At 50.8% G+C, this 24226-nt stretch overlaps 10 protein-coding genes across 10 annotated transcripts; 6 read left to right on the top strand and 4 right to left on the bottom strand.

Moving 5' to 3' along the window:
- Positions 1-606: 606 nt before the first annotated feature.
- LAESUDRAFT_728170 (uncharacterized protein) lies at positions 607-1353 on the bottom strand. The gene is made up of 2 exons (XM_040909380.1): positions 1255-1353; positions 607-1078 (listed from the first exon to the last, which is right to left on the bottom strand). The coding sequence occupies exon 2, from the start codon at positions 1034-1036 to the stop codon at positions 671-673; it is 366 nt and encodes a 121-aa protein (XP_040762082.1). The 5' UTR covers positions 1037-1078; positions 1255-1353; the 3' UTR covers positions 607-670.
- A 257-nt stretch (positions 1354-1610) lies between these two features.
- Positions 1611-2859, top strand: LAESUDRAFT_305484 (uncharacterized protein). The gene is made up of 4 exons (XM_040901912.1): positions 1611-1801; positions 1894-2276; positions 2353-2514; positions 2641-2859. The coding sequence occupies exons 2-4, from the start codon at positions 2019-2021 to the stop codon at positions 2746-2748; spliced, it is 528 nt and encodes a 175-aa protein (XP_040762081.1). The 5' UTR covers positions 1611-1801; positions 1894-2018; the 3' UTR covers positions 2749-2859.
- A 963-nt stretch (positions 2860-3822) lies between these two features.
- LAESUDRAFT_744356 (NAD-P-binding protein) lies at positions 3823-5717 on the top strand. Its single transcript, XM_040911305.1, has 9 exons — positions 3823-4170; positions 4224-4450; positions 4514-4529; positions 4585-4616; positions 4673-4697; positions 4755-4845; positions 4894-5002; positions 5056-5166; positions 5238-5717. Exons 1-9 carry the CDS (start codon positions 4088-4090, stop codon positions 5522-5524), a joined length of 981 nt encoding a protein of 326 aa, XP_040762080.1. The 5' UTR covers positions 3823-4087; the 3' UTR covers positions 5525-5717.
- A 435-nt stretch (positions 5718-6152) lies between these two features.
- Positions 6153-8711, top strand: LAESUDRAFT_728165 (uncharacterized protein). The gene is made up of 21 exons (XM_040909379.1): positions 6153-6417; positions 6478-6514; positions 6582-6623; positions 6679-6692; positions 6749-6847; positions 6905-6914; positions 6964-6981; positions 7033-7058; positions 7110-7135; positions 7185-7219; positions 7274-7298; positions 7357-7368; positions 7422-7437; positions 7493-7538; positions 7594-7694; positions 7751-7810; positions 7866-7893; positions 7951-8008; positions 8061-8085; positions 8141-8309; positions 8363-8711. The coding sequence occupies exons 1-21, from the start codon at positions 6353-6355 to the stop codon at positions 8426-8428; spliced, it is 978 nt and encodes a 325-aa protein (XP_040762079.1). The 5' UTR covers positions 6153-6352; the 3' UTR covers positions 8429-8711.
- Positions 8712-8779: 68 nt separating this feature from the next.
- LAESUDRAFT_703684 (GMC oxidoreductase) lies at positions 8780-11659 on the top strand. Its single transcript, XM_040906525.1, is given in 8 exon segments — positions 8780-9171; positions 9225-9629; positions 9695-9746; positions 9802-10164; positions 10184-10301; positions 10365-10628; positions 10683-11279; positions 11345-11659. The coding sequence occupies 7 exon segments, from the start codon at positions 9099-9101 to the stop codon at positions 11220-11222; spliced, it is 1815 nt and encodes a 604-aa protein (XP_040762078.1). The 5' UTR covers positions 8780-9098; the 3' UTR covers positions 11223-11279; positions 11345-11659.
- A 244-nt stretch (positions 11660-11903) lies between these two features.
- Positions 11904-13083, bottom strand: LAESUDRAFT_728162 (uncharacterized protein). Its single transcript, XM_040909378.1, has 5 exons — positions 13058-13083; positions 12777-12999; positions 12525-12687; positions 12296-12472; positions 11904-12244 (listed from the first exon to the last, which is right to left on the bottom strand). Exons 2-5 carry the CDS (start codon positions 12911-12913, stop codon positions 12161-12163), a joined length of 561 nt encoding a protein of 186 aa, XP_040762077.1. The 5' UTR covers positions 12914-12999; positions 13058-13083; the 3' UTR covers positions 11904-12160.
- A 327-nt stretch (positions 13084-13410) lies between these two features.
- Positions 13411-14650, bottom strand: LAESUDRAFT_761187 (uncharacterized protein; the record flags this gene model as incomplete). Its single annotated transcript, XM_040912876.1, has 6 exons — positions 13411-13461; positions 13548-13814; positions 13865-14014; positions 14072-14242; positions 14314-14397; positions 14450-14650. 6 exons carry the CDS (start codon positions 14648-14650, stop codon positions 13411-13413), a joined length of 924 nt encoding a protein of 307 aa, XP_040762076.1.
- Positions 14651-16311: 1661 nt separating this feature from the next.
- On the bottom strand, positions 16312-16923 carry LAESUDRAFT_761186 (uncharacterized protein; the record flags this gene model as incomplete). The annotated part of the gene is made up of 3 exons (XM_040912875.1): positions 16312-16482; positions 16535-16684; positions 16744-16923. 3 exons carry the CDS (start codon positions 16921-16923, stop codon positions 16312-16314), a joined length of 501 nt encoding a protein of 166 aa, XP_040762075.1.
- A 432-nt stretch (positions 16924-17355) lies between these two features.
- LAESUDRAFT_728156 (uncharacterized protein) lies at positions 17356-18155 on the top strand (the record flags this gene model as incomplete). The annotated part of the gene is made up of 3 exons (XM_040909377.1): positions 17356-17388; positions 17467-17856; positions 17931-18155. Coding segments are annotated over 2 exons (447 nt in total), but the record flags the coding sequence as incomplete, so codon positions are not given.
- Positions 18156-20611: 2456 nt separating this feature from the next.
- LAESUDRAFT_305093 (uncharacterized protein) lies at positions 20612-21489 on the top strand. The gene is made up of 4 exons (XM_040901911.1): positions 20612-20762; positions 20836-20988; positions 21052-21164; positions 21261-21489. Exons 1-4 carry the CDS (start codon positions 20724-20726, stop codon positions 21430-21432), a joined length of 477 nt encoding a protein of 158 aa, XP_040762073.1. The 5' UTR covers positions 20612-20723; the 3' UTR covers positions 21433-21489.
- Positions 21490-24226: the final 2737 nt, after the last annotated feature.

Here is a 24226-nt window from a genome sequence, read left to right as displayed (position 1 = left end):
GCGGAACGTTTTTGTGTGGGCATTGAAGGTTCGACATGTATTGCACAATATCCTGGTAGTAGGATAACCGTATGTGAAGCGAGAGTTGAAGGGAGGGGATCAGGAGAGCGCGAGCGCGAACGCGAAGTAATGGTTCAGACTTTTGGCGTCTAATTCCCCGTGGCTTACATCCCGGGATTGGTTAGCGTGCGCGTGTCCAGTGCCACTCGAACTCGTGTTCTCAAAAAATCAGTTTCATCATCTTCTATGGCCTAAACGTGTCGTAGAAATGTGACCTTGATCGAGTCCAATCTTATGGTTCTTATCTATCATTTTTTCTGCAGCTGGGTGTTCCCCTGCTCTACAATGAGTTGTCATGTTCTTGAAAGACAAATCGATACGGTACACCTCCTCTCCATGTGTTGATATGATGAGAAGCTTTGGGAGAAACGATACCGCGTGGAGAGACCCAGAATCGGCCACAAGGTGGAATGTGGCCAGCTGATCGACCGCCACCGGCCACCTTGCAGTGAGCGACGCTGGCGCCACTGACCGGCGCGTTCCTTCAGCGCTTTCACAGTATCACGTCGCTCCTCGCTGTGTTTTTCGTTTGATTTATGATATCTCGATGCTCAGCTATGGCACGCACTATGCTACAACTGCTGTAAATATCGACCCACAGGCAACTAGGTCAAACGGAGAAGACTGTCGACGTTGGCACACGATTGTCCGAGTTGATACTTTTGTTGACAAAGCCAAAGTTGATATGCCTATTCCTAGTCCTTCTGCACTGTTTCCATGCTCTCTTAGCTTCTGAGCGTTCCTCTTGATGTGCATTGCACAACGATGCTACTCGCCTCACCTCGCCATCGGACGCCGCTTCCAGGATCGGCCGCTTCGCGATCATCGTCTGTACTGCGCCCTTTTCGAACGTGTCACAGAACGCTCGCATGGTTGCATCATGACGAGCCTTATCCGACATCTCTCTCCATTCGCGAATTCGTGTAGCTTGCGTTCGCCGTTGTAGGTGGAGATCCGAGTGCAGATAAGCCAACATAGAGGACGGCTTGTATCTTCCTGTTGGAATAGGAGGAGTCGCGTGAGTATCCCCAGAGCTCTTTATTTTCTTTACAATTTTTTGGACGGTGGTCTGTCTGGCTCGACTGGTGTTTGCATGGTTGCGAGCCAACTCCGACCAATCGATGTCTTCCGCTGACTGGATTAACCACGCAATTGTATGATAAGCGGTGTCAACGAGCTCATCATCCTCCGCAGGCCTCACTTCTTGCGTATCGCACTCCAGCGGCTCGGGTGCCTTTGGTCTCACGATTGGGTCAGACAGAGAATACACCGTCTAGTTGCATTAATGGCGCCAGTTATGGTAAGCGGCAGATCTGGGAGATGTCCTCCAACGTTGTACTCACATTTATACTGACTACAGCACTATGCTAGAAGCCCTCCTTCAAGATTGTGCCTTTCACGCCGAACAAATTTTCAGTGATGGAATGTGGCGGTACGCCTGGTTCTGTGGTCAATGGCGAGCGGTGCGTGGGGCTCGATGTAATCCAAGCCCTCGGGCGTTCATGAGTAGCTGTTTGTATCTGCTTGAGAATCAGTCCAAATAATCTTCACAGTGCTGCGAGTTTACACACCATGCGTTCATTGTGAGCGATTCCATCAATCGTACTCGACGATTTCGATGGCCCATCTCCGGAAAGGAGGCTGAGGTTTGCGCTGGACAGGTGTAGCGACTGTACCCTTGGTCTCAGTCCACCTTGCGTGCCAGTGATGACTCTCGGGTTGGGAGCCTTCTCGGTATGCGGTGAGCACAGGGAATGTTGCGATCAAGTGCTGGTTTGCTGACTTACCAACTGACCAACCTTGGCCGTTACATTCTGTTCTGTGCTTACATAGATTATCTCAGGTGAAACCTCCCGGTCACCGATGTCCGAAGGGCGATCATGGCTTTGCATGTAGCGCGTTAGATCTGACACTTTTCTGGTATCTTCGGCTTTGTTAGGATTGAGAGCTGCCCAAGAATGAGATATTGTGAGATCGTGTGTAGAGCGCAGGCGGGGAGGCGCATTGGACGCCACACGTGGGGGCCTGGTCGGATGTCCGTTGGAACCAGTGTTAACGTGAAAACGCCGAGGCATGTCAATTCCCTTTGCCGTAGCTTGGATATTGGGCACGAGCCTCATGGGGATGCTGGCTGGTCGAATATGTGGAGCAACACTGAGCGCCACACTCGAGGGCGGAGACAAAGTCATGAATACGCCACTGCTTCTTTGTCCTCGGTGAGCATGTGGATATACTTCTGTATCTGGACTTCTCGTGTTTGACATGTAACCGAACTGCATGATATTGTGACAGAGCAATAAGGGTGTATGGAGTGGAGGAAGAAGGGAGGGGACGAGAAAGGCTCGAACGCGAGATGCGGTTCCAATTCCAGCGCCTATTCCACTGTGCCGGGATTGGCTAGGGTGCGCGTGGCGGGTGAGCCACTCGAACTCATGTGCAAGCAAGGTGCGAGAGGTGAGCCACTCTTCCCTCTTTCCCAGCTAGTTGTGCCACAGCAGCGTGTGTGAGCAATTTCTTTCAATGACGGATCTCATTTCGTTCGGCTGTCCCTCATCCGATTTGAACTCCTTTTTTTATCAGTGGTATCTCCTGGAGGGAATCCTTTGTCTATCTATCGTACTCTGCCTGATGCGAACCGATACGTCCACTGGGTCGATGAGGCATCGGCAAGATCAGGCCGCGCCTTGAACATTCCTTTTGTAAGTTTCGAGCGGATTGTTCTCCTACTGATTTCAACTGTCCATCTCCTTAACTAGTTTGGTTCTCATTTTCTTATTCCACTTGTTCGAGGGACATCGCTAGTGACCACAACCTCTGCATAGTGGATTGCGGCACAGAGTCTGGGGATCTTGTGGCTAGAGTCTCGCGTTCCAACACGATCGCTAAAGTTTCACATATGTAAACTGTGGTTCAGTAATCGAGCTTGCTTGCTGCTATTGTCCGTAACTGACCTCTATGCGACACTATCGTCGGCCTGATCTCGGTTTGGTGCTTCAGCATCCGTCCATTCCTGTAATACTTCTGTGTCACAGTTCTCGTTGACGCACTCGATCACAACCAGGGTCGCCAGGTTTTGGAAAACTTGATCATAATTTTGCTACTGATGTGAAAGTAGGCTGAAGTGTCTCTAAATCCGTGTTGCGGCTTCAGCAGTATGTTTATCAGATATTGTTTCCATACCACCCTACCGCAAATTTCCTTTATGAATACACGGGATCTCGGTTATGAAGTTATAACTCATCAACAGACAACTGTGTATCACCTCACATTGCTGATAAGTTGGCAAAGATTTGACTTTGTCCTAAGTGGAGACCGGTAGCGCTCAGCCGCAAGCGCGTCGCGTCTGGGAAGGGAGTCATGTGAGCGTGTGGGTAGTACTGACTAGATTTGTCGCAAGGTCTTCAACGTATTCAACTTCCAAAATACCTTGCTACATGGCATGTTCAACAGTTTGTAATGAAGGTAAAGATACGATGTTCACGTTATGAAGCTGCGGTCTTGCACGTGGCTAAAGACCGGGAGAATCCTTTGCATTAACTTTACGAGCCTTTCCTACGATGTCGATGAAAAGTATACACCGATTTCTCGCACTAGACAACATCTGTGAATCGATGGTGCATGGATTGTGAATCACCATTGCAGAGATCATGGAGGAAGAGACAAAGCGTCTGTCGATCATTCTGTCTAATCTGGAAGCCATCAATTGATCTGCGGATTTGCTTCCGCCGACGATCCTGGCAGCTGATCAACATTTGACTCTCACCACCGTCTTGTTTCCTGCCCTTCACAACGAAGGGACCAATTTCTTCTTGTATTCCCTCGCAACTCGTTCACGGGATGAACCGTGTGAATGCCGGAGCTTAAAGGGCACTAATCCGCGTTCGTACGCTTTCTGATGGGGTCTCGACTTCGCATGGGGCCCCAAGCAGGCCCTACACGCCGCCGAACGTCGCGTCCGTATAGCTAATATATAGATGCTATTTGCCACGGTGTCAAACGTTCCCGTCTCTTCTTCTTCACTGCCACCATGGGATCGCTCTTTTCCAAAGGCTTCACTCCGGATGACCTCCCCGATCTGACCGGCAAGGTTATCGTTGTCACTGGAGGAAAGCAAGTCGTTGTCCAGATGTATCGTCTTTCACAGCTACTGATTGTTACGACAGCGCAGGAATAGGCTTCGCGACCATACAACATCTTGTTAGACGAGGAGCGAAGATTTACATGGCGGCACGCAACAAGGAACGCGCGGATCGTGCCCTTGAGAGGCTGCGTGCTTCCGGGACCGGATCCGGGCAAGTAGTATGGCTATATACCGACTTCAGCAATCCCCAACTCGCGAAGAAAGCAGCGGAGTCGCTCAAGGAGAAAGAGGAGAGACTCGACGCCGTGGGTACAGGCATTCTATTTGCAGTACCGTGTTCTTCGCTAACCCGTTAAAACGATAATCCGTCAGTGAATTGTGCTGCCTTGTGAGCATATTTAGACACTGGAGACACATCTCGCTTAATTCTATACTCGTGACAGATTGCTTGTACCCCATGCGAAGACGTCCGATGGTAGGTTTTGCTAGTACGTGGCGCAATTCAATCCTTACCTGATGGTGGTGTAACAGGGATACAAGATGTCGTGATGGTTAAGTGAGCGTCACATGTGGGCGCTGGCGAACGGCCAACGGATCTTACGATGCGTCGCAGTTATTTGAGCCCTTTTGTCTTCATACGAACCCTGCTTCCGATACTCAAGCGGACGGCGGAAGAGCCGAACAGTGATGTTCGCATTGTTCATGTAGGTGGCATGAACACGCTGCTAAATGATCGCTAACATGATCTGCAGCTTACCTCCAAGGAGCACTTCAACGCACCGAGTGACGTGCGCTTCCGCAACGTCGAGGACTTCAACGTTGAATACAGTGATTACTCGCTTCCTCAGTACCAGCGATACTGTGCGTTGAGAGGTGCACGAATTTAGGTGCCTGTACTGACCAAAATGCTGTAGCGTTGAGTAAACTGATGGGAATCCTGTTCGTAAAGGAGTTGCAGAGAAGACTCGATGCAGAGGGCGTTCCAATCATCGTGATGGCCGTCCACCCAGGCGTCGTCAATACCGGTGAGTATGTCTTCTTCTCCTTTCCTAGTCGCATTCTCGCACCCGCATTCGGGCCTTACAACCGTCCTCAGAAGGAGTGCAGAAGTACGCTCACTCGGTCGGACCCATCCTCTCCCCCATCTACAGTCTCATAGCCAGTACCTTCTTTGAGCGTCCGGAAGTAGGCGGCTATGCCCCGGCCTTCGCTGCTGCAGCGCCGGCGGTACGTGCCGAATCGAGGACCTATCGCGGTGCGTACATTGTTCCTCCGGGAATCGTGGGCAAACCAAGCCGGTTGGCTGAGAGCCCCGAGTTGGCAAAGGAGCTGTGGGAGACGACGGAGGGTATACTGCGGGACCTTGGGATAGATCTTCCGTAGGAGGTGCGTACCCGTGATGCGATGCAGATTGCAATGTAACAACAGCCATCTACGCTTTATCCAATACATGGACATCAAGTTTGAGACTTTGATCCGCTCTGCGGTTCTCACAAGTGGATTCTGCGGAAGCCAATGGCGATGCGAGAAGACTGAGAAGCGGGGCCGAACGGTGCATACGTAGCGCGCGAAAGCCCCTTCCCTACGTTTCAATAGATTCGTTCGTGCTCCATAACACCAGTCTGAGACTTCTAGACTTTGATGAAGCGGAAGACCGTGCGCCGACATTCTGATGTATGATGATAATGGTAGCGCGCGGCTGCAATGTCCATCAGAACATCTCCCTTGGGTCGGGTCCCTGAGCATATGGTGCAGTAAGTCAATTGTGCGTCCTGCTCCCCAAATTCTCGCTGATGCAGGCTAAACCCTGCCTGTATCTCGCTTAGAAATTAGACCATGTCTCATAATGGAAAATCTTCAAGTCATCGGCGCGGAAGCAAATTCTGCATCGCCGGATCAACAGTTGATGATCAAGCGAGGTCTTGGCGTAGTGGTACGCGTTTGAGCCACGGACGCTCGTGCCTAAAGATCAACTCGTGCATTGGTCTTCGGTGATACTGCCGGGCTGTTCGCTCGTTTTCTGGCTACGTTGTTCTGATGCGAGCTTGGGCGTGCGGCTGCAGAGCCACCGATGCTGTGATGATCAACTGCGAAGCGCGTGTCGGGTATGCCATCGGAGAGACTGAATTGCTCAGATGAGTATATGAGCGGAGACGGTGCTGACGCGTGTGGTTCTGTCCTTGATCTTTCTCGCTTCGGTCGCTCGCTGCCATGGCTCTCATTGACCTCAATCCCACGATGGGCGCTACGTTTGTTGGTCTCCTGTTGGGCGCGGTGTAAGCCTTTCTTTTTCCAGAAAAACTACCCAGAGACTCATTGACATGTCGACATGCTAGGTTTCATGGAATAACGACGTTGCAGTCGATCTTCTATGTATGGTCTTTGACTACGTGCGGCTTAAGACTTTGGGGTGCTGATGTAGTCATTCCATGACGTGAAGTATACGACCTATCCAAATGACAAGATTGTCCTGAAACTCCTAGTACGTCGAGTCTACTGTGATATCTTCGGATCTAACTGGTTCCCAATCCTCGCAGGTGGCCTTGCTATGGTATGTTTTCAAGTATCACGGCCGATAACCCGACGAATCATGACCTTTCGGTACAGGCTTCTCGACTCGCTCTCGTTAGCGATGATTGCGTACGGCCTATACAAATACTTGATCACGGACTTCCTGGATCCACTTGCGCTTATGTACATGGATTGGTGAGTGTGTGCGGCATCGCTTAATCTAATCGTCCCGTCTCATGAACTGGATAACAGGGGCCTTGCTGTACGTCTTCTTTGCGTTGGCAGCCGACGATTGCTGATGTCAACTCAAGACCGAGCCAATCGTCTCTGTATGTCTACTCGAAGCACGTTACGAGTGACCACTACTCACATTTTCGCAGGGTATCATAGCCTTCATTGTCCACGAGTGAGTTGCTCATCAGATTGAGCACGCCGTAGTGTTGAGATTTCTGAGCAGATTCCTAATCTACCGCATATGGATGCGTAAGCTATAGTGCCTCTCGACTGTGGGCATGGACTCACTGCATTACAGTGAACAGACGTTTGGTGATCTACGTAGTCTTCCTTGTAAGTGTTGAAGAAGTAGATGCGTTTGTTCCTTGACGCTGATGGCCTTGCTAGGCTGTGTTCTCGCTGTTACCTCTCGGTGAGTATTTTAAATTGGTGTATGGCCTGCGACAAGGCTGAATGAAAACTTCCTTCAGCGCTGGCTTTCGGTGGGTGAGACCTCTGGAATATCCTGCTCTGTTGCTGATTGTCCGGAATTCAGTTGCATCCCTAAAATCGTGAGTTAACTGTATGAAAAATTGACATGCCATAGTTGACTTATACCGGTCATAGAGTTATCGGAGGAGAGCGCCTGTGGACAAGTATAACTGGCCTACGGGTACGTGACGCAAGGGCGCATTCTCGAGTAACAGCTTATACAAGCTTCTCTGAAGTGGGTTGCGACCACCGCGGACACCACAACAGCAGCCCTTGATCTTATAATCGCCTGCACGATTTGCTGGCAACTGTACAAGAGTCGTACTGGTTTCATTCAGTAAGCGCATCATATACAGGAGCGTGAAGCAGGGATTCTGAATGCTGTTCTTGCAGGACCGATAAGATCATCCAGAGGCTGACCGTGTATACGATCAACACTGGCCTGCTCCCTACGTGAGTACAGCATATATTCGCACCGACATGTTGGATTGACTGTACGTCTTCCCAGCATCGTCAGCATTGGAGGACTCATTGCCGTGAGCAGCGTCGCAAACATTAGTCATATACGCCCGTTTGACGTGCAACTTTGATAGTACCTGGTCGCCCCTGATACGCTCGCATTCGAGGTCTTCAACATCATTGTATCAAAAGGTGCGTTTTTCATGTTTCCGAAGAGCGTGAACCTCATAGCTCGTCCTCGTAGCCTACACAAATACTCTTCTTGCGACGTGAGTGCTGCCTGAAGAGATCGTATATGCTGTTTGCTAAAACTTTGGTACTCAGGTTGAACAGCCGACAGTCCGTGAAAGGATATGCAACGAACTCTAGCGAAGGATTTTCAGCTCCCAATATGGCTCCTGTCGAGTTCAAAGTGGGCAGGCCAACGTTACCGACTGCTAGGTCTGGCGACTCCTCGATCGACGATCAATCGGAGGAAATGCACTTCGCATCCGTGAGCATGTGGCCTCGAACTACTGATGATCCATCCGCTGACAAGGCATGTAGGCGAAGGTTGCCGGGCCTGACTCGGATGCTCGCGCGTACGGTACAACCAGGCAATACATCCCCTAGACTTTCCGCCAAACAGGCTGTCTAGCACCTCACGTTCACCTTGCGCTACGCCTGTCCATACCCCCGCGACCATCGTTGCGAAAGTGTCACCATATTCCTTTCCCTGCACGCCTAAATACAGCCGCGAGTCATTGCCATGCGGCTTGTGTTGGTAGCGATCGATACTTGTTTCCAAGTACTAAGTACTAGGAAGTTCTTTAGTTGACTTTCGTGCCTGTACAATGTCTCGTTATTTATTTGTGTCGTTAGATTGTTGATGAAATCAAATGAGCGAGCCTTCTCTGAGAAGAAAGCATCAGGGTGCCGCCTGGTCGCCTAAGCTTGAGTGAGTCCGGCGCTTGTTCCCGCTTGTCTTGCCCATCCCGGGCCAGTCGTTCCAATTACTTCAGCTCCTGTATACCAGCTTTGCTTGCTGCGGTAGTGCGAATGCCTCACCGGGCCACGGAAGGTCCTTGTCGACTAGCAAGACTAGGCAAGGCTGGATTCTCATCGTTCTTTATCCGTTGTTTCTGCGGTGATTGATCTGAAACGCATCAAAATTCGACAAGGTTGCGGCTACCGCCCAAAGATGACATTCGGATGTGAGAAATTCCCGCAGGAATCCTATATAAGGCTGCCTTCTTTCCCAGTGATGATGCCAGGGCGACCCTAGAAGCTCTGCTGCTTGCCGATGTGGCCATTCTCGTCGTACCCGGAACGCTCCATGCAAGAGCTCGAGGACGTCTACGACTATGTCATAGTTGGTCAGTCAACCCGTGTGCCAGATCGAGTTGGAGAGTTGTTTACTGGACAGTAGGAGGCGGCACTGCTGGATGCGTGCTCGCTAGCAGGCTCAGCGAAGACGAATCTGCGACAGTGCTGCTGGTGGAGCGCGGAGGCGTGCAGAACTCTTGGATCGCACGGGTACCATTGCTTTCCTCTCATTTCGCATCAGATGGCTCGCGCTCTCGTGTTTGGAAGTCCATTCCGCAGGAACGCGTCAACGGGCGCGCGTTCGAGTTGGCTGGAGGTAACTCGTTGGGTGGCTCATCCAAGATCAACGCCATGCTGTACACGCGCGGCCTTCCCGCGGAGTACAATTCGTGGAGCCAGGCGGGGCATAAAGGGTGGAGCTACGATGAGATTCAGCCGTACTTCGTCAAGTCTGAGACGGATCTCGATCAGAACCCAGAAAGTGCCGACGCGTTTCATGGCGTATCTGGTTAGTCTGGTTTCGTCCGTTATACATTGCTTTTACAGGAACTGAAGGCTTGTATACTCATACAGGCCCGTGGCAAAACAGATCGTACAAGCAAAATGTTTGGGGTCATACTACTCCGTGAGTGCTAACATATCGACCTGGCGACCCCAATTGAGCGTTGATTGTGTCTCAGAATCATCGAAGGCGCGAAGGCATTAGGAGTTCCATACGTAGACGATCTCAACTCCCCTCTCCATCCCTCACACGGCTGCGCGAAGATGCACTTCAATATTGACCAGCGTGGCTACCGCAGTTCCACCCTCACGGCATTCCTGCCCCAGTCGGTTGCATCACAGCGTGCGCAGCGCTTGCACATCTGCACACGCACCTCCGTGCTTCGCATTGACGTGCAGAAGGGCGAGAAGGATATTCCAAAGGCAAAGGGTGTCCATATCCAGGCTCTTGATGGGCGCTCGTCATCAAGGTTCATTGGGGCGCGAAGGGAAGTCATCTTGTCGGCCGGTCCTGTAGTATCCCCTCAGATCCTGATGCTCAGGTAATGGCTCCATTCCAATAGAAGCTACTGTCTCTGATATTCTCGAGGACGCCTTCAGTGGGATTGGCCCGCAAGAACATTTAGAGAAGCATGGCATTCCGGTCATGAAGCATCTGGCTGGGGTAGGATCTCACCTGGTGAATTCCTCAGGTGCTCCGATTATACTTATCGGTTGCATTGATTCTGTGCATTGTTTCTAGCAAGACCATCTGGGCGTCCCTGTGCAGTATCGGGTGCCATTACGCGACTCTGTGGTGCAACTGCAAGTTCGACCTTGGCTAATCATCAAGGAACTCTTCTTATACCTTTTCTTTGGGCTTGGAATCCTGCTCGCTCCGGTGCTGGAGCTATCCATTTTCCTCCAGTCGCGGCTCTTCGATGCAGACTTTCGTACGATCACACCTTCCAAGGCAGACGAGGATGCCTCGTTGCCCATGAATATACCCGATATTGAAGTCATGCCCGTACGTGAGGCTTTTAATCAAACTCTTTCCGCTGGCTAGATACATAATTTGCAGATCGCTTGGAGCGACATAGCGGCATCAAAAGTCAAAGGCGATGGCGGCGTCGGATTCCTCGTGATACCGCTGAGACCAACCTCGAAAGGAACGATTCGATTGGCTTCGAGCGACCCTCGCGATGATCCCGTTGTTGATTTGAACTATCTTGCCACCGACTACGACTGGACGATCATGCGCCAGGGTATCCGTTTCACAATGCGCCTCAAGGAGCAAATTGCTGCTAGAGGCTACCCAATCCGTGACTATCTCGTGCCGCCGAGCGAATTCGACTCCGACGTCAACGAATTCATTCGCCGCTATGCGCAGACGTCGTATCATTATTCGTCTACGTGTAGGATGGCGCCGGAAGACGGCGGAGTTCATGCAGGCGGGGTGGTCGATGACAGGCTGCAAGTGCATGACGTGCGGGGACTGCGGATTGCTGACTCTAGCGTGTTTCCACATATCTTGAGCACTCATCTTGCTGCAGCTACTGTCGCGGTCGCCGAGAAGTGCGCTGATATGATAAAGGAAGAACATGTCAGCAGGGTCTGCTAGAACCCGTTCATGCTGTGTGATCCCTGGTGGAACAGCGACGTCGTGTTTTGGTCATTTGTGAGTCTATGTCCTTTACAAGTCATGCTCAATACCCACTGAAACGTAAAACCACAGTCTTGAGATCATGCAATCGTTTCCGTGCCGGCGTCCATTCGTGGCGAAGGCGTACCAAACAACGAGACGTTCACTTACGCGACTCATTGTGGACCGTTGGACGCATCGTCCACTTATATCAGAACAGGAGGTTGTCTACGTGGTGGCAGCTTTAGGCGGCCCCAGAATGAAAACTCTCGAAGAGAAACGTTACCCAAGGTTAATCTGGACATTAACAAAACTTAGCCTAAATATCCTAGATTGCAACTGTCGTAGAACTTATCATATTGACACATGGAACTTATCTACACAAGCGTAACTAACAGGAATACTTACGGTTAAAGGGCCACATCGGTGCCACAGGCACCATAATTGGCTATCGTAATGCTCAGCTCAGCGCGCTCGAATCACTGCTCCTGTCAACGTCCGTCCACGACGACTGAGATGTCTTGCTCGCCTTGCTGTGCTATCGTTGCAGTCTTCTCGTCTCAAGCCCAGCAAAATCGAGTTCGGGACGGAGGGTACTAGCTCACGATGAGGATGGTTCGGTGCAGGCACCTGGTTGACCATGCAGTTGACAACGAAGCGGATCTCGCATTATTCAAAGCATCGGATTGCATTGCAACATACAAAGATGATTGAGTCCGAGGTCCTTACTGGCACCATTAAATCTTTCCGAACCCCCCTCTCTTCCATTCGTCATGTTGCGCTCTACGCCCTCTCATTCGCCTGTTTCAATCGCGGTCGCTTGTTACTCGAAAGGTAGTGCTGTATGGATGGAGAGATTGAGGGGCAGGGAGTAAAGCTGTGATGAAGACGCGAGGAAAGACACTCGGATCTTTGATTCAGGAAAACGGCTTCGCGATTGCTCCAGCGCGGGGCACGCCTGGCACGTCTGCCCGCACGCCGACCACAGCAATGTCTTTGCACTGAATGCCCATTAGCAGACAAGGCGACAACGAGGTGTGAATCGAACTCACATTAGCAGCCGTCGAGGTTGTCTCTTGAGACCGACTTTCTAATTCGGTGGCTTCTCCCAGCGATTGTCCATCGACATGAACATGAGCCATAGTCTGCGGCTTCGAACTCGCAAATAGCTTGGTCTCTTGCCCTGAGGAAGTCGCATTCTCAATGCCATGTTTGCTGGGCAAATCCTTCTGCACGTACGTCAATATATTGTACGCCCATGTGTGTTGATAAATAATTTACCATGTCTTTAAGAAGCCTTTTGCTAAATTCTGCATTGATGTGCTGTTCTCTCTCTCTCAATAAGTCCAGAAGGCCTACTTGCAGCTCGGGGGATTGTCGCCTTTGCAGTGGCCGATCGATCACTTCAGGACCGGCTTCATCGTGAAATGTCTTGACGACCACGGTAAGCACACAGGATAATACGGACGTGTCATGGCTGGTGAACTTACTTGTTTACCCTCATGGGCCGTATATCTTTGTGTGCTTGCATAGCCAGTGTTGCTGTAATCGTATACAGTCGTGAACCGAAGACGGGGTGGAGCGATCGGTTGCTTGTCGTGCGACAGATGCTCTTTACGTTCGATGGCGGTAGTATTGTCGAGACCGGAGTCCTTTGAGGGAGTAGCCATTTGTATGGTCGAGATACAGCTGAGAATGTGGCGCGTTATCGAAGCTGCACGATGAGCAGAAGGCGTGTCAAATAGGTATTGTCAGTATGTCACGTATTCACATCCAGCTTGTATACCAACTAACATTATTTGTCCTCTGCAGGTGCTGAGTGGAAGTTATGATGAAGGAGGACGCGACGCAAGAGAGCGAGGAAGACACGTTGGCGTTGGGCGCCAAATCTGCCCTGTCCGACTTAGGCTATCGAGTGGCAACCACTCACGGAGGGGCCCTCAATTTTCGCGCAATATGGTCTCATTATGAAATAACATGTACTGGGATACGATGGCATGTTCTACTTATGACATCGGAACGCCGGACTAATACGTTTTGCAACATTTTTTGCGAACATCACATGTCCTCCGACATTTCATTGCAGTCTTCCTTCCCGTCTATAACTGGTCATCATGCGATCGTTCTCCTTCCGTATATGCGTCGCCTCTCGAATCTTTGCGGCGTACTAGGCCGTCTCTCGGCTGCTCTCTGATCCGGAGACCTTGTCCTCGATATCCTGCAGGCAATGAGACATTTTGTCTAACTTCAAGCATTCGATATCACTAACCTGGTACGAATCCTTTTCGTGGGCCTGAGACATACCGGGCCTTGCTCCGACCGTTGTCCATGGCGCATCGTCTCCGGTTGCGAGGTCGTCCAAAGGGAGTCATCACCAGCTCTATTCCTGAAGACTTGTGCGTCCTCCTGCTTCAGGACCACGACTTTCCCATCCATATCTCGGTATCCCCACTGGCCATGTAGGATACTATCATATGACTGTCGGGCAGGATTCGGCTGGGGCATCATCATCAAGATGGGATGCGGCCGTACTTCGCCATGTTCACCACTGGCGGTTTGCCCGCCAGGCGCCTACAAGCAAATGAATACCACAGTAATCCACAATCTCTTAGTAAACTCACGGCAGCCCAATATCCTCCATCCCCGTCAACTGATTCGGCCCATTTCCAATACTGCGGGAATTCGATCGTGACAACGTCCCATCGAATTCTGAGACTCGTGACGACATGTCGCAGGACGAACGCGTGACGCAGCCACCAGCGCGTCTTGTCCTGCGACCACCATCTCCCAACTCGTCTCCGCGACACGACACTTCGTCTTCTTCCCACCCACCCTCTCCCAGCATCTTGCTTCGCACGTTTGCTCTGTGTTTTCGTCACGCAGTGCGTGCCGAGCGGGCGTTCCTCGCGCTCTCCCTTGGCACACCCCAGGCACCCGGATTCCGCTCGGAGTTCGGACCCAGGACACTCCACGTCCGGCCTACCCCACCACGGCACTGCCTTGACGAGGCATAGAGCAGCTCACTGCTCCGACCTCTGACTTGCCAAAGAAGTGCAGACAGCCACGGCACGAGTTGTTCCCCGGCTTCCAAGGACTTGCCTTCGGCAAGCATAATCCAAGCCGGGCAGGCGCGGTGCTTCCAATTGGCGAATTCCTGATCAATATGGCGGTGAGTGCATAGAATGATACGGACATTGACTGCTGACCTGATCAACGGGAATGCCGTCTGTGGTCGTCTCATTTGGTGTATTCAGAAAGACTTGTGTGTCGGGACTCTGTTGATCATCGACCTCCGGATCTGGATCGTCGCCCCAGTTGATCCATTCACTGAAGGACGGCGTAGGCGCGTCTCCCTCATAATCCACTGACAAGGTGCTCAACGTGCTCTCTACTGGAGGAGTGGCCATAGCGAGCTCAACGCGACTGAGGTGAACAACGTGAGCAACAGACAGACGCCACGCCTGGACCTACTGTCTAGCGTGTCGCAGAAGGGCAGCCGAGGTGGTCGACAAGCAGAGGTCGAATGTGTGGCTTTTATGCTCGTGGTGAGTGGGCAAGTGGAACGAGGCAGATCGGACACGTTGATGGCCACTAACGCGTCTGTGGCGGCCATCATGCTCGCTTAGGGATACATCAAACTTGGAGTCTTGGACTGAGAAAACAAACTAGCAAATTTTATATATGTTGTGAGTGCGTTTAGCTATGTGGCCGACACGATGTACTAGACAAAAGTCTGTTCAGATGCGTCGCGAACAGATTGAAAGGCTCGCTCCTCCTTCTACCCTCAAACAGCCGCTCGCAAACGGTGATCATCTTTTCTTGGCGGCACCCATTCTCCTCCCCTCGTTGTCGTCGTCCAGCATCATCTCCGAAAGTGGTGGCCACTCAGTGGCTGAGCCCACAAGTCTGCCCAACAAGACCACTTCGCGTGCACGTGCTCCTTCCAGTTCGTGCAGTCGATAGCCAAGGTGGCACTATGGTGCTCATTATCGGTTCCCGCCACACGAAAATGGCCGCACAGCGAGCACAGACTTCAATGCACGATCTTGTAGCGATCCTTCTGCTTCGTTCTGGGAGAGTTTGACAGTTTACAGTATCTCGCTGGCTGAGATTTATCTTGTCGGTCGTTTATGGCGATGGCGTACCAAACAACGACGCTCACTTACGCGACTCGTTACGGACCGTTGGAGGCATCATCCACTCATTCCCGAACAGGTCCCGAACAGGAGGTTCTATGTGGATGGCAGCGTTAGGCAGCCCCGTAATGAAAACTATCGATGAGAAATGCTACGCAAGGTTTTATCCGGATCCTGGCGAACTCAACTTAGATACCGTAAATTCTAGTTGTCTTAGTGCTTGTCATATTGAAATGAAACTTATCACTGAATCTACCTTTAATCATCGGTGATGTAATTACGAAAGGGCCACATCGGAGCCACAGGCACCATAATTAATTGGCTATTGTAACGCTCAGCCTTGCAACGTCAACGTTAACGCTCGAGTCACTGCTCCTGTTGAAGTTCGTCCATGATGACAGGGATATCTTGCTCGCCTTGCTGTGTTCTCCTTGTGATCTACTCGTCTCAAGGCCCTGGAAGTCGAGTTCGCGAAGGAGAGTACTACGCTCACGATGACGACGGTTCTGTGCAGGCGCGTAGTTGGTCATGCAGGCTGTCTCATCAACGACGAAGCGGACCTCGCGTTGTTCAATGCATCAAATTATAGCGCAGTATACAAAGACGATCAAGTCAGATTTTCCTCACAACTGCCTTTTTTGCGTTCCTCATGTCCCGCCCTACGCCTTTCCATTCGCCTATATCCATTGTGATCGCTTGTCGCTCGGAAGATAATGCCGCATGGATGGAGAAGTTGAGGGGGAGGAAGTGTGGTTGTGATGAGAAGATTGGGAATTGCACTTTGACTCTTGATTCAAGAAAGCGACTTCGTGGCTGCTCCAGCGCGGGGCATGCCTGGCACGTCCGCTCGCATGCCGCTCATACTGGTGTCCTTGCGCTGGACATTTGTTAGCAGACAAGGCGAGAATCAGAATTGAACTGAACTCACATCATTAACCGTCAAGGCTGCCTCTTGGGACCGTCTCCACCTCGGCGGCATCGTCCAGCGCTTGTCCATTGGCACGAGCGCAGGGCACGGTTTGTGTCTCTGAACTCGCCAATAGTTCAGTCTCTTGCCCTGAGGAAGTTGCGGCCTCACTGCGATGTCCGTTGTCCACCTTTTTCTGTACGCACGTCCATATGTCGTCCGAGCTCATACGTTGACTTATAATTCACCTTGCCTCGAAGAAGCCTCTTCCTGATTTTTGCATTGATATGCCTTTCCCTCTCCATCAACAAGTCGCGAAGGCCGACTTGAAGCTCGGGCGATTCTCGCCTCAACAGCGGCCGGTCGATCACTCCAGGATCGGCTTCGTCGTGAAGAGTCTTGACAACTACGGTAAGCGCACAGGACAATACGGATGCATCGTGGCTGGTGAACTTACTTGTTGACCATCACGGGTCGTATTGCTCTGTTCGTTTTCATAGGCAGTCTTGCTGTAATCGTATACGGTCGTAAACCGAAGACGGGGTGGACCGACCGGCTGCTTGTCGTGCGAGAGATACTTGTTATGTTCGATGGCGGTGGTATTGTCGAGATCGAGATCCTTTGAGGGAGTATCCATTGTATGGTCGAGATCAAGTTAAGAATGTGGCGCGTTGTCGCAGCTGAACGACGAGACAAAGGCGTGTCAAATAGAGGTATTCATCAGTATGTCGCGTATCCACATCCAGATTATATATCAACTGACATTATGTGTTCTCTGAAAGTGGCCAGTGGAAGTTATGATGAAGGGGGACGCGACGCAAGAGAGCGAGGAAGACACGTTGGCGTCGGGCGCCAAATCCGCCCTGTCCGACTTAGGCTATCGAGTGGCAACCACTTAAAAATCGGCCTCAGCCTTCGCGCAACATGTTGTCATTGTCAGATAATGTGGACTTGAAAACTCCAGTACGTTCTATTTATGACTGCAGAACATTGAAATAAATACAGTTTGAAAACATTTTTTGCGAACGTCAGATTGCTCTTCAACATCTCCTGGCAATTTTCCTCCTATCCTCTACCTGCTCAACACGTGATCGTTCACCCTCCGTATACGCAGCGCATTGCGAACACTTGCGGTGTGCTAAGCCATTTACTGGCTGTCCTCCGATTCCAGCACATCAGCACGTGCGTTCTTCGGCCAACCTGTACGCTTGCCCTCGATACCCTGCTGCCGATCGAAAGACTCCTTGGCCGGCTCCAAAGCATCAAGATCAATCCCGTTCTGCATGATACGAGGCACCGTAGGGCATTGGAGGATAGACGACGGGGAAAGTCCGGAGGGAATAGTCCTGTTGGGACCGCCGGTGTTGTAAGCTTCCTCGCGATTATCGAGTCGCTGACTGGTCCTCTCTCTGATTGGGAACTCGCAAGAGGAGGACGAGGAGGACGAGGAGGAGGGGAACCGGCGATTGGGAGCCCTTCGAGAGTTCCAGCGTCCGGAGCTATACGCCCCCTCGCGATAGTTACGCTGCCATTCAGCAGACGGCCTGCCGGAAGAGTCGACGGTCTCCAAGTTCTATGAGCATTGGTCAGGCGTTGCTCTCATCACACACACTGTGCGGCTCACCGATGCCGTTATAACCTCAGCCGCGAGATCCTGGGCTTCTACTTCCACCTGTCTTCTGCACATCTCTACAAGGTTGAATGCAACCGCCATTTCCTCACCTCTCAACAAGAGACGCATGAACTCGACTGGCGGAAGGGCCGTCTGGACAAGTTCGCCACCAACCTACCCATGGTATAAGTGCACGAAACGAATGACCTTCGATACAAGGCAGCCTACCATGCTGTAGAAGGATGCTCTATTATCCCTGACAGGCACGATGCATTTCCATTCCATTTCATCGCCCAGCGGTTCTGCTGATTCAGTATCGGAAGCTACCTGTGGCGTAGGTCGGATAGTTGGATGTCATATGGTGAGTGCACAGATTAACACGGATAGAGTAGTTGGCTGACTTACTGATTGGATTTCTTCGTTCCACTCGTCCGTGTTTATTTGTGCATTCTTCAGAGTAAAGGTGTTGTAGGCGAAGGGAGTAGCCCGATGACCACATGCAGCTTCTGACAGCTCCGGACGGGGCTGTATGATGAGAAAAATGTATGGTAGTTTTTTGAGTAACGCATTGCGCGCTCCTTTCAAGAACTTGGTACCGAAGGCCATCGTTGAGCGTTCGCGATGAGAGACAAAGGACAAAAGGTAAAAGACAGATAAAGCAGTGGCCACGTCGCAACGATGCGCCGCTGAGCTCAGTGAGATGCGATAGTCAGCGCGCGATGCGTCGACCAGGTATAGGGCACTGGTCGTGGTGGGTGGACAAGCCTTGTTTGGGGAGTGGCACGGGCGGCCGAGTATCTGTATGGGCGCTTATCATAAGCGCCTGGCCAAGCCAGTGCGAGCCACGCGCTATCTCGTGGCTGCGCTCCGTCTCCCGCCTCTCTGCTCTCTGAAATGTCCGTTTATTTGACGTACATGCAAAGAAGTAAGCATAACAGTGTCTGCGCACTTCTTCTGTTTCGTCTGCTCAATGTCGATTACAGACCACCAGAATGCTGCTGTAGCGTTAACAGAGACTGTCAATTCGTTGCATGCATCTGTCACCGATAAATATATCTATGTTTGGACTTATGTCTGCGTTCTTCATGCACTCGAGATGGTTCACATTGGAGAATGCCTGCTGATTACGAAGAGTACGCGAACTATGATTTGGCCAAAAGTGGATGCGTTCCGGCAAGTTCCATTTTTCGGGTGGCCGCTATCACTGGACTGTCTCCTCTGCAGAACATCTACTGAAAGAGAAAGACATAGCACTAAACTCAATATTTCGATATATATCCTGATCTATCGCCTTGACGGTTTCCGCTGGTTGAATGCATCTCCAACGTTGAAGATTCTCTAGCAATGTTTAAAGTCGTTCATTTTGTACTATGAAGGGAGCTACAGGCAGCACATAATCATGTGATACATGTTTTTACTATCTAACCCATAGTTTGTACTGCTAGATCTACTTCAAAGTGCTCGAGAAATGCATCGTGCATGGCTATCATGTGGCTTGGGTCAAGCTCATGTCAAGTCAGCAGTCATCATCAACGCATTTCTTCCGTAACCCCCTGCCTTCTAGATGCATGCATAGATATCATATTTCAATGTTCGACACAGGAGGATAGATAGGCGAGACTACTGCGGCTGACCTCGGATCCCGCTATCGAGTGGCGCAGAGCCACCGACGCGTCGCACAGCGTCACTGCATCACATGATCGCGTTCTTGGAGGGGCCACATCGGGCACTGCCATAATTAGCTATTTCAATACTCAGCCTCGCACGCTCGAGTCACTGCTCCTGTTGCAGTTCATCCATGATGAGTGGGATACCTTGCTCACCTTCCAGTCTTCTCCTTGCAGTCTGCTCATCTCAAATCTCTGGAATCTGAGCTCACGAAAGAGTGTACTTACTACGCTCATGTCGATCATGCAGTCTGTCTCATCGATGATGAAGCGGACCTCGCGTTGTTCAACGCGTCAAATTATATGACAGTGCAGCATATAAAGACGATCAAGTCAGATTCTTACTGCCAACATCAGCCCTCCAACTGCATTTCTTCTGTTCGCTATGTCGCACACCACGTCTTCCCATTCACCTGCATCCATCATGGCCGCTTGTTGCTCGGAATATATTTTGCGCTCTCATATGTTGATATCTAACGCACCGTGGTGCTACGAAGCCTCTCCTTAGTCTCTGCATGAAATTGCTCTTCGCGCTCCTTCAAGAGATCCAGAAGACCCACTTGCAGCTCGGGGGGATTGTCGCCTCTGCAATGGCCGGTCGATCACTCCAGGACCGGTTTCATCATCAAATGCCTTGACAACTACGGTAAGCACACAGGATAATACGGATACATTGTGGCTGGTGAACTTACTTGTTGACCATCGCGGGTCGTATTATTTTGTGCGTTTTCGTAGGCGGCCTTGCTGTAATCGTATACGGTCGTGAACCGAAGACGGGGTGGAGCGACTGGCTGCTTGTTGTGCAGAAGATGCTCCCTACATTCGGTGGTGATGGTATTGTCTAGATCAGGGTCATTTGAATGAGTAGCCATTGTACGGTCGAGATCCCGCTGAAAATGTGGTGCGTATTCGCAGCTGAGCGATGAGAGGCAGATGTATAAATAGAGGTAGTTGTCAGTATCTCGCGTATCTGCATTCAACGCTTACATCAACTAATAATATGTGTTCTTTGAAGGTGCCGAGTGGGAGTTATGATGAAGGGGGACGCGACTCGAGAGGGCCAGGGCAACACGTTGTCGTTCGGCACCAAAGTCACCCTGTCTGGCTTAGGCTATCGAGTAGCAACCACTCGCGGACGGGCCTCAATTTTCACGCAATATGGTCTCATTGTCAAATAACGTGTACTTGTGCATGATGGTAAGTTCGAGTTATGACATCGGAACGTCGAATTAAATACAGATTTTGAACCTTTGTTTTTGGCGAACATCAGATGGTCTCCGACATTTCCTTCCAGTCTCTAACTTTTCAATGTGCGATGAAGCGGAGATTGTCCTCGGAATGTGGCGCTATCACCAATAGGACAATGTCGCGGATTCGATCAGTGCGATCCTTCAAGGCGGACTTGGCTGCTCGTCGACGAGATGTAAGCAATCGCAGTATGGATAAACCCATGCGGCGCGGCTGAGTTTGCTTTCACGTGAACCAGAACACGTCCGTGGCAGATGGATTGTGGTCGCGGCGTACGATGGATGCTAGGCTAGATGAAGACATCGAGGCACCTTCCTGGACGGTCACTGTCTCCGTCCTCGGCATATCGGGGTAAGTCTCGAATAGAGCTCGCAGCGCTGTGGGCGACGTTTGATGCAGCCTGCAAGTGTTCGACATCACTGACGATGGTGCGAACCCTCTTCATAGGCCTGGGACATATGTGGCCTTGCTCCGACCATTTTCCATGGTGCATCGTCTCCGGTTGCGAGGTCGTCAGAAAGGAGTTTACACCAGCTCTATTCATGAAGACTTGTGCTTCCTCTTGCCTCAGGACCACGACTTTTCCATCCATATCCCGATATCCCCACTTGTCATGTAGGATACTATCATATGACTGTCGAGCAAGATTCGGCTGGGGCATCATCATCAAGATGGGATGCAGCTGTACTTCGCCTTGTTCGTCATTGGCGATTGCCTCGCCAGGTGCCTACAACGAAATGAATATCGCAGCAATCCATGAATTCTCACTAGACTCACGGCAGCCCAATATCCTACGAGATTTTCATTCCCATCAATGGATTCGGCCCATTTCGAATACTGTTCCGCATCTTCCAAGGATTTGTCGTCGACAGGCATAATCCAAGGAGGGCAGGCATGATGCTTCCAACCACTGAAGTCCTGATTCGATTCACGGTGAGTGCACAGAATGATGCGAACATAAACTGCTGACCTGACGAACGGGAACGCCGTCTGTGGTCGTCTCACTCTGTACACTCATGAAGGATTGTGTGTCGGAGATCTGTTGATCGTCCACGCCCGGGTCCGGATTATCGTCCCAATTGATCCATTCGCTGAAGGACGGCGTGGGTGCATCTCCTTCATAATCCACTGACAATGTACTCAATGTGTTCTCCATTGGAGGAGCGGCCACGACGAACTCAAAGGCCTAACTGATTAGATGACGAGTGGCAAGGCAGCCGAGTTGAACAATGATGAGCAACAGACAGATGTCACGCCCAGGTCTATTGTCTAGCGTGTCGCAGAAGGGCAGCAAAGATGGTCAACAAGCAGCGGTCGAATGCATGGCTTTTATGTTCGTGGTGAGTGGGCAAGTGGGACGAGAGCCAAACAATGCAACTCGAACACGTTGATGAGCGCGAACGCGTCTGTGGCGGCCATCACGCTCGCTTACGGATGCATCAAATCCGAAGTCTTGGGTTCTAAAGAGATCGGGAAATTGTGTACATATCTTGTGATTGCCTTACGCTATGAGGCCAAGACGGTGTGGTAGACAATAGTCTCTCCAGCACGCCTCGTGATCAGTTCGAAAGGCAGGCTCCTCCTTCCACCCTCAAGTGGCCGTTCGCAATCCATGATCATCCTTTCATGGCGGCACTTTCCCACACATTCTCCTTGTGGTCGTTGTCTAGCACCATCTCCGATAGCGGTGGCAGCCCAGTGGCGGAGCCCATAACTCCTCCCACCAGGACCACTTTGCATCCACCTATTCCTGATGCGGCCAATGGCCAAGGTCGTATTTTAATCCTGAAGTTAGGAAATTATGTCTGGATTTATTCGCCGTTTTCTCTGCCTGTATCCGAATGGGATAAACGAGCCTTTGCCTGCCCTTTTCATCTGCCCCTTTCATCTGCCAAAAAGAGTAAGTGTTGATTGTGCATCTTGAATTCCCCCATCGCTTCATGTGGCCCTTGTTTATAATAACAAGGTTGACAATTTCTTGATCTATATATCTAGATTCAGAAAGAGGCAAAGTGACTGATGAATCCATACTTTTTCAGTCACTGTTACTTACTTCCAGAAAACACTAGTGTGATGCTTGCAGAGCAGACTACATCTTGTGGCTAACCTGCACGGGTCGTTCTGGAGTGGGAAGCATGAGATCGAGGCATCTATCGATTCCATATCGCGCTCTGAATTGTAAGCATACTAACATGGCATAAGAATATAAGATAGATGTTCATTATCTCGAGACAATGCATCTGTTGCTTCGAGTGGCCGATGTTTCAACCAACACTGAATCAGGCTAGAGGAGAGAAACTATTCGCTCTCTGTCTGTTTGAGCTGCCTTTATTTCTGGTCACTCAAAATTTGACGGATGATGCATAGTCGTTTATTCCCCACTGAACCTAATCTTTAGGTCTGACGTCGCGCTGAGCCACCAACGCATCGCGTCGCAGTTGTCGTATCACATGATCGCGTCGTGCCAAAGCGAGCGCCGATCGTGTTCACACCTCTGATGTTCCCATTCTGACAAGCCCACAGATCCTGAAGTTTCAGGTCTTTCCGTATGGCTTATTGTCTGCATTCACGCACTCCAGATACTTCTGTTTCACCAAAATGGTTCGTCATATCAATGTCTTCCGCCGAGACCAATGCTTTTGAAGGAATACAAATGCATCAAATGATACGGTTAACTTGATATATCTTCCTCTGTCCGGTCCTGCATTCTTTTCTCAGGGAGGCACTATTCGACTGGCCAGTGACTCGAAGAAATCTGCATAAGTGCTCGAACTTCCAATATCAGGACCCTCAATGCACTTCTTGAATGCTGTCCTAAAGTTGTCGTCGTCAACTGATCGAGTCCAACTTCTTCACTTGCTTCCAGCTCCTTCGCAGAAGGTTGTCCAGCATGGCCCAAGAATGCAGAAGCCATGGCTGTCGTATGAGACTAGTTTGCAACAACTCTCCAAACCAAGGTGACATACGATTGACTGACCCACTACGATGTAGTCGTAGACATCGTCGAGCTCCTGCACGGAATGTTCCTGATACGACGAGAATGGCCAAACAGCAGAGTTTTCAGGATCGTCCTGGTATGTTCACCGAGAAAAAAGGCAGCTCATACAGGATTCCTGCAGAAGTTCCCTAATATTCGAATGTCATGTTCGGGCATCATTGGCGACCTTTCAGGTCAATGCCGCAGAAACAACCGGTGAAGAACGATGAGAATCCAGCCTTGCTAGTCGACAAAGAGCTTCTGTGGCGCGAAGTGCTATCATCCCATCATCACAAACAGAGCTAATGCACAGGAGCTGAAGTATTTCGACGGCCGGATGGTGTCACGGCACGCCGATGACAAAGATAGACAACCAAACTAGAAACCCCTTGAGGGTCTCCTGGCTAAGAGCCTACAGCGACGAGCTGTGGCGATA

This window comes from Laetiporus sulphureus (assembly GCF_001632365.1).
Source record: "Laetiporus sulphureus 93-53 unplaced genomic scaffold LAESUscaffold_33, whole genome shotgun sequence".
NCBI lineage: Eukaryota > Fungi > Basidiomycota > Agaricomycetes > Polyporales > Laetiporaceae > Laetiporus > Laetiporus sulphureus.
The sequence above is the reverse complement of the archived record's forward strand: the minus strand, read 5'-3'. Positions and strand labels throughout refer to the sequence as shown.

Excerpts from the sequence above, each read along its gene's own strand:
- LAESUDRAFT_728170 (XM_040909380.1), bottom strand. The coding sequence starts at position 1,036 with ATGTTGGCTTATCTGCACTCGGATCTCCACCTACAACGGCGAACGCAA.
- LAESUDRAFT_305484 (XM_040901912.1), top strand. The coding sequence starts at position 2,019 with ATGAGATATTGTGAGATCGTGTGTAGAGCGCAGGCGGGGAGGCGCATT. Across the intron at positions 2,277-2,352 it reads CCACTGCTTCTTTGTCCTCG|AGCAATAAGGGTGTATGGAG; the intron begins GTGAGCATGTGG and ends ATATTGTGACAG. Across the intron at positions 2,515-2,640 it reads GTGCAAGCAAGGTGCGAGAG|TGGTATCTCCTGGAGGGAAT; the intron begins GTGAGCCACTCT and ends TTTTTTTATCAG.
- LAESUDRAFT_744356 (XM_040911305.1), top strand. The coding sequence starts at position 4,088 with ATGGGATCGCTCTTTTCCAAAGGCTTCACTCCGGATGACCTCCCCGAT. Across the intron at positions 4,846-4,893 it reads GTGATGTTCGCATTGTTCAT|CTTACCTCCAAGGAGCACTT; the intron begins GTAGGTGGCATG and ends CATGATCTGCAG. Across the intron at positions 5,167-5,237 it reads CCCAGGCGTCGTCAATACCG|AAGGAGTGCAGAAGTACGCT; the intron begins GTGAGTATGTCT and ends AACCGTCCTCAG.
- LAESUDRAFT_728165 (XM_040909379.1), top strand. The coding sequence starts at position 6,353 with ATGGCTCTCATTGACCTCAATCCCACGATGGGCGCTACGTTTGTTGGT. Across the intron at positions 7,136-7,184 it reads AATCTACCGCATATGGATGC|TGAACAGACGTTTGGTGATC; the intron begins GTAAGCTATAGT and ends ACTGCATTACAG. Across the intron at positions 8,310-8,362 it reads AGGAAATGCACTTCGCATCC|GCGAAGGTTGCCGGGCCTGA; the intron begins GTGAGCATGTGG and ends CAAGGCATGTAG.
- LAESUDRAFT_703684 (XM_040906525.1), top strand. The coding sequence starts at position 9,099 with ATGTGGCCATTCTCGTCGTACCCGGAACGCTCCATGCAAGAGCTCGAG. Across the intron at positions 9,172-9,224 it reads CTACGACTATGTCATAGTTG|GAGGCGGCACTGCTGGATGC; the intron begins GTCAGTCAACCC and ends ACTGGACAGTAG. Across the intron at positions 9,630-9,694 it reads CGCGTTTCATGGCGTATCTG|GCCCGTGGCAAAACAGATCG; the intron begins GTTAGTCTGGTT and ends ATACTCATACAG.
- LAESUDRAFT_728162 (XM_040909378.1), bottom strand. The coding sequence starts at position 12,913 with ATGGCTACTCCCTCAAAGGACTCCGGTCTCGACAATACTACCGCCATC. Across the intron at positions 12,688-12,776 it reads TACGATTACAGCAACACTGG|CGTGGTCGTCAAGACATTTC; the intron begins CTATGCAAGCAC and ends CTGTGTGCTTAC. Across the intron at positions 12,245-12,295 it reads CAACCTCGACGGCTGCTAAT|TGCAAAGACATTGCTGTGGT; the intron begins GTGAGTTCGATT and ends ATGGGCATTCAG.
- LAESUDRAFT_305093 (XM_040901911.1), top strand. The coding sequence starts at position 20,724 with ATGGTCTCATTGTCAAATAACGTGTACTTGTGCATGATG. Across the intron at positions 20,763-20,835 it reads ACGTGTACTTGTGCATGATG|ATGGTCTCCGACATTTCCTT; the intron begins GTAAGTTCGAGT and ends GGCGAACATCAG. Across the intron at positions 21,165-21,260 it reads TCCGTCCTCGGCATATCGGG|GCCTGGGACATATGTGGCCT; the intron begins GTAAGTCTCGAA and ends CCCTCTTCATAG.